The sequence below is a fragment of the Eriocheir sinensis genome, chromosome 62, assembly GCF_024679095.1.
Source record: "Eriocheir sinensis breed Jianghai 21 chromosome 62, ASM2467909v1, whole genome shotgun sequence".
In the NCBI taxonomy this organism is placed as follows: domain Eukaryota; kingdom Metazoa; phylum Arthropoda; class Malacostraca; order Decapoda; family Varunidae; genus Eriocheir; species Eriocheir sinensis.
This window is the reverse complement of record NC_066570.1, coordinates 10,485,300-10,494,367: the sequence shown is the minus strand read 5'-3', so window position 1 is coordinate 10,494,367 and position 9,068 is coordinate 10,485,300. Positions and strand designations below refer to the sequence as shown.

Below are 9,068 nucleotides of genomic sequence, written 5' to 3'. Positions count from 1 at the left end.
AGATGTTAGTGTGAAACCCCTCACACACATCAGTTATATAATCTTGCAAATGTCAGCTCAAAGCTTAAATATAATACTTGCGCAGATGATACGACTCTTTTGTTAGCATATAGATATACATTATCTCCGCTGAAGCCTGCCCGCCGAGTAAACTCATTCAATTTAAATGTAAAATGTAACAAGCTAAAACTTAATGTATCAAACATTGAAATTATTTTCTTTCAGAATAGTTGAATTAAATTCAGTTGCCACCAGTGGTGTCAGAAGGAGAAACTTTAAGTCAGGTTAAATAATTTTTTGGGGATTCGTATTGACAGAACTCTAAAACGAAAATATCACATTGATAATGTTTGTCAAAAGTTTCAAACGATGAGAAATATTCTATAAAATCCAAAATAATCCTACAACAGATGTGTTAGTAAGTGTCTACTACACATTGTTGTCCATATCTAATTTGTTGTCTATCCTTTCGGGGCTGTACTTGGCCATATTCCCTTGAAAAATTGGTATCTGATAAAAAATAAAAATAAAAAAAATCATGGGAAAATGGGAATCAGCATATTTACTGTTTTCATCAACGAAGCTATTGAATTTTAATTTAATTTAATTTAATATCCGTAAATACTTTACATTGTAAATATCTTACATTATTGTTAATTTACATTATGACACGGAATTTTGAAAGAAATGAACTATATATATATATATATATATATATATATATATATATATATATATATATATATATATATATATATATATATATTATACAAATTTACGTTATTTTATGTGTATTTGTTTATATATTTTCATACAAATCTACAATATTCTATGTCTATTTTCTATATGTATTTCAAAACAAATTTACCTAATCTTATGTGTATTTTGAATATCTATTTTCATACATATTAAAATTATGTTTTGTGTATTTGTGTATATATTTTTATACAAATTTTAGTTATTTTCTGTGTATTTTTTTTATTTATTTTCCTACATATATACATTCTCTTATTGGAATTTTATTTATTTATTTTGATACGAATTTACATTATTTTAGATGTATTTTTATACGTATTACATCATTTTATGTGTATTTTGTATATTTTTTTATAGAAATTTGCTTTATTTTATGTGTATTCATATATATATTTTGATACAAATATACATTATTTTATATGTATTTTACATATCTATTTCAATAGAAATTTACTTTATTGTATGTGCATTTTGTATATTTATTCTAATAAAAATTTTATTATTTCATGAGTATTTTTGTATATATATTTTTTGTAAAAATATGCGTAATTTTATGGATATTTTGCATCTTTATTTTCATACTAATTTACATTAATTTACTGATATTTTGTTTATTTATTTTGATGCGATTTTACATTATTCTATGTGTATTTTGTATATATTTTTTATACATATATACATTATTTATTGTATATTTTGAATATATATTTTTACACTTATTTACGTTATTTTATGTGTGTTTTTTATATATTTTGATGCAAATTTACAATATTTTATGGGTATTTGGTATATATATTTCAAACCAAATTTACCTAATTTAAGTGTATTTTGTATATCTCCCTGCCTGGTCAAACTCTTTCGCCTCTGCCTGTCAACATCTACCTTTCCTTCTTGCTTGAAGTATGCCTTCATACAGCCTGTGCCCAAGAAGGGTGACCGCTCCAATCCTCAAACTACCGTCCTATAGCTTTACTTTCTTGTCCATCTAAAGCTTTTGAATCAATCCTTAACCGGAAGATTCAAAGGCACCTTTCCACTTCTGACCTTCTATCTGATCGCCAGTATGGGTTCCGCAAGGGGCGTTCTACTGGTGATCTCCTAGCCTTCTTAACTGACTCTTGGTCATCCTCTCTTAGCCGTTTCGGTGAAACTTTTGCTATTGCGGTGGACATATCAAAAGCTTTTGATAGGGTCTGGCACACATCTTTGCTTTCCAAACTACCCTCCTACGGTTTCTATCCTTCTCTCTGTACCTTTATCTCCAGTTTCCTTTCTGACCGTTCTATTTCTGCCGTGGTAGACGGTCACTGTTCTTCCCCTAAATCTATTAACAGTGGTGTCCCACAGGGTTCTGTCCTATCTCCCATTCTTTTTCTGTTGTTCATTGATGATCTTCTTTCCAAAACGAACTGTCCTATCCATTCCTACTATAAGTTTAGCAGGTTTGGAGTTAAAGTCCTTGCTTAACTTGTCTTTTTACTGGTTTTGTGGCTTACACGGAGCGTGTGATGTGAACTCTAGCGAGACGAAATGATGACTGCTCTCGGCAGCCGCACAAGCTATGTGCGTCATCTTTCGTTCATGAGGTTGCCTAGTCACAAAAGGATTTATACAGATAGAGGGAGAAGAAGTGGAAACGGATAGATATTTAGGATTAATATTTACATGTTTACAATGCTCGGTCAGGCTAGCGTGGCGCCCACGCCACGATGAAAGTAAAACTCTATGTACAAGGATGGCCGGGCCGAATGAGGTATAGAAAGTATGAAGACGAGAAAGGAAGTACACAGTATAAGGGAATGGAAAAAAAAAATAATGAATGGGATACAGGATTATAAGCCCATGAGGGACAAATAGCAGTTAAATGCAGGTTAAACAATTGGCACATGGTTACATTACCAAGAGTAATGGTGTATAAATAAATAAAGATAAGTGCACAAAAAAAATATTTGTTTTCTAATATCTAAACTCCCGGGAGAATGAGTTATTAACTAAATATAATATGAGAAATAATATATAATAGAAAATATTATCATGATCATGGATTAAATGGTATGGGTAAAATAAATAAAGATAAGTGCACAAAAAAAATATTTGTTTTCTAATATCTAAACTCCCGGGAGAATGAGTTATTAACTAAATATAATATGAGAAATAATATATAATAGAAAATATTATCATGATCATGGATTAAATGGTATGGGTATACATACATGGTTAAGTTAAAATATGGAAACAAAAAATTGGTTGTATATGGATATATAGGTGTATATACAAATGGTAAATAGATACATATCACAGAGGACTTGCATGTTAGTTAGTTATTGTAAAGAAATTATCCTGTCCTCTGGTTAGAGATAAATGGCATATGAATACAATTATGCTCAATGAAAAAAAAAAATATTATTGGACAACGGGAACGTGGTCTATGCCGTTGCTGGCTGTAAGGTGCGCTGGAGGATGGCTCGACGCAGGAAGGCGTAGCGGCGGTGGAAGACACAGATGAGGAGGGTAGCTAGGATCACAGTGAGCGTCAGTACCGTAGTCAGTGACGCGAGGATGGGGTATACAGTGTCGGGGCGAAGTTCTGGCCATATGGTGAGAGAGGAAATGGGTTGTAGGGTGATGTTCGGTGCAGTGAGTTTGGGTAAGGTGTCTCCTAAAGAGTGTAAGGGTTTGAGTTGTAGGGGAGTTGTTGGTGTCGGCAAGTTGAAGGGTTTGAGGTTGTAGGTATGAAAGGTTTGGTTGAGCAATAGATGGTTAGATTGTTTAGTTGTCAGGTTGTGGGATGTGAGACTGCAGGCCTCCAAGATGACAAAGGAGCCGTGGACAGCGGTGTTGCTAGGTCGGGATCCAGGGCAAGTGACTGTAAGAGCAATGGAATGATGGAAATAGAAGTAACGCCAGGGTTTCACTCTAAGGTGGAAGATGGTGGTATCCTCGACTGGGGTGAAAAGACACAGAGATTCAATTGGGGAGTTTCTAACTAGACCCAGCTCACAAGGATAATTACTGGTAGGCAAAGGTACATCTGGAATCGGGTGATATGGCAATCATGAAAGTCAGCTGGAAAAGCAATGTGCATGAAATCTGATGAAACCAAGAGAGTGGTATGAGATGTAGATAGTTGGTAGATGGAAGAATTGACAACTGTAGGGAATGGATGAATGTGATAGATAGTGAACATATCTGGCGACCTAAAGGGTATATGCACCAAGATACCATCTGTAGTCAAGGTTGCCTCCATGTAGGGATAATAATATTGAACCTGGGTCTCACTGAAAACAGGAGTTAAGCCTTTTTCTGTTCTGGCCCAATCAATGACATGCAGAAGTTCCTGAGGGGTGAGAAGGGAAGGGGTTACAACACCATCTAACACGTCTCTGAGCAGTGTAAATGTGTCCTGCAGTGCTAATTTAAAATTTGTGATTGCAAGGTAGACAGCTCTGAGGTTTGCTGCCATTAAAGCCAAATGGTGAGCCAATAAGTACTGGTGTTGGTCCTGCTGAAGCTGGGTTATGAGGGAGGTGAAGTTGTTGAGGCGGTCTATGATAACTTTTTGAGTCTTAACAACCGTCTCAATAGCTTTGTTTTGGGAACTGAGAACAATGGCCTGGTTATTCAAAATAGTACCCCATTTGTCTAACTGATCGTGAACTTCAGCAACATCGGCTTCTGTAGCTGTACCAATGAGGCCTTTTAACAATCTCCCACCAATGTCGATGAGACCACGCTTGGACCTGGCGTGGGCTACTGGTGTTTTAAGGTAAGTTGAAAAAGGGGTCCATTCTAGCAGACTATCAAAGGATTGTTGGATATTTAGGAAAGATAGCATGAGAGTAGAGAAATATGTCAGCGTGAGTGGATGGTTTAGTTTATGAACTGTGTCCGAGGTCTGCTGGAGAACCGCTTCCGCTTGCTGGATCTGGCGCCGGAACTGGGGTATATGGAGTCGCTCCAGCTCACGAAAATCGCATAGGGTAATGCGGACATCGACCACGTCCTCCACCACCATCACGGGGCCGTCTGGCTCCACGATTGCCCCCACACGTAGGTGTTGTTCATAGGAGGGCTGCTTCGTGGCATTTGTGGGGAGGACCAGGAGAACACCTCCCAAGACACATAGGCAAGGGAGTAGCATCGCAACTGGGTGAGATAATAGAAGTGGTTAGTGGATGGATAAGGTAAAAAAAATATTGTGGGAGAAGAGAAGGGACACTAAGGGATGAAGATGGTTCTCCGTACAAATGCATCAGTGTGCAGATGTGTATGATCTTAGTTTCTTCCTGTAGTCGTTGGTAGTGTCCACCTCAGCTGGGCCAGGAGTATTTGTCGGTGTCGTTAGAGGGTCGTCAGGCGCAGGGGTCGACGCCTCACAGGTTGAGGAAGAAGGTCGGTTAGTGCGTTTTAGGTGGTCTAGGTGTGCAAGCTTTGTTTCCAAGGTAGTCAGGTGGCGGATCTTGACCTTATTCCCCTTGTCGTAGGACAGTACTCGGTACGGTCCCTCAAAGCGAGGTGCTAGTTTGTTTTTGGGTTCCTGAATTTTTAAATAGACAATGTCCCCTGTGACCAATAATTTGTCGGTTGCTGATTTCCATTGTGACGCATTCATGGCAGCCTTGCTATCCTCGATGTTGAGGTAACCTGTTTATAGATCTTCTGGAAGTCTGTCCCTCTGACTCGAACGTAGTCATCAAAATTATAGATGGGTGTGTCCTCTTTGAGGAGGAATGAGTATGGCAATCGATGGTCCTGGCCAAAAATGACAAAATGAGGTGTGTCACCTATTGATTTATGGAGAGATGAGTTAAGAGAAGCCATTACCTGAGGCATCCATTCGTGCCAAGTTACTGAGACATCACCGACCAGAGAGCGAAGTGTCTGAATGATTTTTCGATTTTGTCGCTCGACCATGCCATTGGAAGCTGGATGATAAGCCATGGTATTTACCTTATCAACTTGGTATTCCCTGCAGATTGCCTCCAAGATTTTATTGTTAAATTCTGTGCCATTATCTGAGATGAGGACTTTAGGGGTGTTATATTTACAAAAGACTTCATCAATGAGAGCTTTAGCCACAGTAGTTGCTTGCTTGTCCACTATGGGAACTAGAACCGAGAAACGACTGAAATGATCAATGGCAACCAATAGGTATTTGTGGCCTTCAGTAGTTTGGGGTAATTTCAATAGGTCAATAGCAATGGTATCCCATGGCTCTAAAGGTATGGGATAGCTTTTGATGGGGACTTGCTGAGTAATGGATCCATAATTTTCTGCACAAGTGTGGCAGTTGTTGATGTAATCAATGATGTCGAGCCGCATACGTGGCCAATAATATAACAAACGGGCTTGCATCAAAGCTCTACTTTTTCCAGGATGGCCTGCATGAGGGGAAGAATGTATGTTATGCAAGATCATAGAGACTAGGCTTTCTGGTACGACGATTTGTGTAACTTCCCTATGCGGACCGTATTTAGTTGTGATGTATGTATTCCTGACGAGGATGCCGTCGTTGAGATCAAAGTCAGTTAAGGGTACAGGTAGCGTTTGCAAGGAATTGGGGATAAAGAGCAATGCGGTGGTGTTTCATGGTAGTGGTTTCAACATCCGTAGGTTGGGTTTCAATGTCAAAATGAGCTGTGGATGTACTTGGTTTGTTTAAAGGTGTGCGGGTTAGGGGTGTTGTATGAATACCACGCACCTGGTGTGATTTTGTACCTGAGCCTATGTTATTGCGGGAGACGTGGCGCGCGAGGCTTCCCCCGACGAGGTACCTCCCCGGGGCCTCGCGCGGCAATCCTTGGTGTTATGGCCTGATGTCTTATGGTAGGAACAATATTGATTTGACTGTTGGGTGTTGCTGCCGTACCAGCAATTACGTGTATGGTGTCCTGTGATTCTGCAGTTGTAACAATATTGAGTGTTATAGCCACGCCCGCGACCCCTGCCTCTAGTGTAAGGGCGGCGGCCGCGGGGTGTGGCAGAGCGGTTCCTAGGGGTCTGAGCTCCGGTCGGGGAGCGACTTTGGGGACGCCCCCTCTGAAATCTGACACCCCTCACCGCTGAGGATGGGGGTTCTGTTGGTGGCTCTCGTCCCGACAGGGGACTGATGTGGTTGAAAAGGGTTCTACCTTTTGGTAGGGGTTCTTCCTTTTGTAACTCTTTGAAGAGTGTCTCCGTGCAATTGAGGAGAAAGACAAAGTATGAGAAAAGGCGGCACACATCCTCAAGGTTCATTTTCTCATCGGTAGTCCACGGGGAGTGACGGAATTGGGTTTCAAACTCTGTGAAGGCTCCACCCGCGACGCCTAAACAGTCATCCACTGCAATATTAGCCTTTATTTTGGGACGGTAGGTAGCCGCTAGGCGGAACAAGACTGACAGGGCACCTTGTTTGCATGTGGAGCCGAAATGGCTGATGAGATTTGCTTTCGCTTCATCATATGTTTTGGCTTTCTTGAATGCGTCACTTTTTATAATGGATTGAGCCCGACAAGGGCCCGTGTGGATGCTGTCGTAAAGGTGGGCCAATTTCTCCTTTTCATTTGTATATTGGAATTTGGTAAAAGCATCCTCCACCCTCTGCAGGTGAGTTAGGAGGTCGGGGCCGGTCTCCTCTGAGCCCGTATATTTTGGATTTTTATCCTCGCCCCTTAAAATGACGTTTTGAGGTTTGTCACTCATGGTTGGGTCACTTTGGGGCTGTTCTGTCTGGGAAGAAGTAGTCTGGGAAAGCTCTGGTGAGAAGTCTGAGGGGAGCTGCTTTGCAGGAGGTAATGGGGGTGCTGGGGGAATAGGTTTTGGATAAGCAGCTCCTGAACGGAGGACTGTGTGATGGGGAGTATCAATCGTTAAACCGCTGAAGGCAGAGGATAGAGCCTCTTCCAATTTTCGATCCTGGGACATGGGGAGTTAGATGGGGGAGTCACTTAGCTGTGTCCGATGCATTTGTAAGGAGACCAGAGCATGATGGTATGGCTGATGTATGGTGAGGGGGGAGACTGGGACGCAGGAGATGTGGGTTAACTCACTTCTCTCTGCTCTCCGGCACAAGCTGTAATGTAGGGGAGATATTAGGACGTATATAAGGAAAATTATAGGAAGGGAAATTTTAAGTAAGATTAAAGGGAAGTTTATAGGAAGATTCGTAGGTAATCCGTAAGGAAATGGTAAGATACCTTGGGTGTGAAGCAGTCGTGAGGTCGCTTGAGGAAAGAGTGGGGCGGTACAAGGGCATAAATGACTGGGATCAGCAGATGTGCAGGTGGCGACACATATCACTGGGATCAGCAAGGCGTGGCTGCCGCCGGCGAAAGAGGGGTAGGGCTGGTGAACGGGGAGGGGAGGAGCGCTGAAGGCGAACGGTATGGAATACAAGAGAGTAGGGATAGGAATGTAAATGTAATCCGTGTAAGGGATTAAGAACAAATGAAATGGCGATTATATTAGGTTAAATTAGTGGAGAATGGGAGACGAGGGTGAGAATGTTATTTGAAATGGGGGGTTTCGACGGTACATGTACTAAATTATGGAACAACGTTTCGTCTTACTTGAGTGATAGTTCAGGTGACAAACCAAAATTGTGCGGCGTGTTCCACTAGCCGGGGGTGGGTGTTGCCGATGCTTTGATTGACGGCACGCTGACGCTGACCGCTGACGCGTTGAATTGAGCTGCCTGGCCGCGGCTACTACCTCTTCACTACTAATATGGCTTCCTCTTCCTCCTCTTGTGACTGTGAAGATACAGGGTTGGGGGAGTTCGGCAGGGGGTAATCCCGTTAATTGAGGTGGGATTTTTGGGTAGACTTGTTACGGACGTTTGCTGAGTGGTGGCACAGATTGTTGTTTTGGTGATTCAATGTAGGTGGTGACCTCTTTTGTAGGTGCAAATACGAGCTATGGGGCTTGTAGTCGTCTCATAGGGAGTGTAGTAATCCCGTAGTTGTAGAGAGGTTGTGCTTGAGTTCACACTGGTTCACTGAGTCGTTGCCAACGGAGTCACCACGGAATTTGAGGCACTTTGTGTAGGACAGTATTATTTTATGATAAATCCTTTGTAATCGCTTTGTAATCGCTTTGTAATCGCTTTGTAACCGCTGCCACCAATATAAGTTTAGCAGGTTTGGAGTTAAAGTCCTTGCTTAACTTGTCTTTTTACTGGTTTTGTGGCTTACACGGAGCGTGTGATGTGAACTCTAGCGAGACGAAATGATGACTGCTCTCGGCAGCCGCACAAGCTATGTGCGTCATCTTTCGTTCATGAGGTTGCCTAGTCACAAAAGGATTTATACAGATAGAGGGAGAAGAAGTGG

At 41.3% G+C, this 9,068-nt stretch overlaps 1 protein-coding gene across 3 annotated transcripts; it reads right to left on the bottom strand.

The window, feature by feature from the left end:
• Window positions 1-2,849: 2,849 nt before the first annotated feature.
• Window positions 2,850-8,349, bottom strand: LOC126986757 (uncharacterized). Of its 3 annotated transcripts, XM_050843137.1 has the most exons (3): window positions 7,935-8,267; window positions 7,788-7,810; window positions 2,884-4,902 (listed from the first exon to the last, which is right to left on the bottom strand). In XM_050843137.1, exons 1-3 carry the CDS (start codon window positions 7,991-7,993, stop codon window positions 3,743-3,745), a joined length of 1,242 nt encoding a protein of 413 aa, XP_050699094.1. In that variant the 5' UTR covers window positions 7,994-8,267; the 3' UTR covers window positions 2,884-3,742. The 3 variants fall into 3 exon arrangements, with proteins under 3 accessions (XP_050699096.1, XP_050699095.1, XP_050699094.1); XM_050843139.1 differs by lacking the exons at window positions 7,788-7,810; window positions 7,935-8,267 and adding an exon at window positions 8,332-8,349 and having other exon boundaries at window positions 2,850-4,902; XM_050843138.1 differs by lacking the exon at window positions 7,788-7,810 and having other exon boundaries at window positions 2,850-4,902; window positions 7,935-8,278.
• Between the last annotated feature and the right edge of the window lie 719 nt (window positions 8,350-9,068).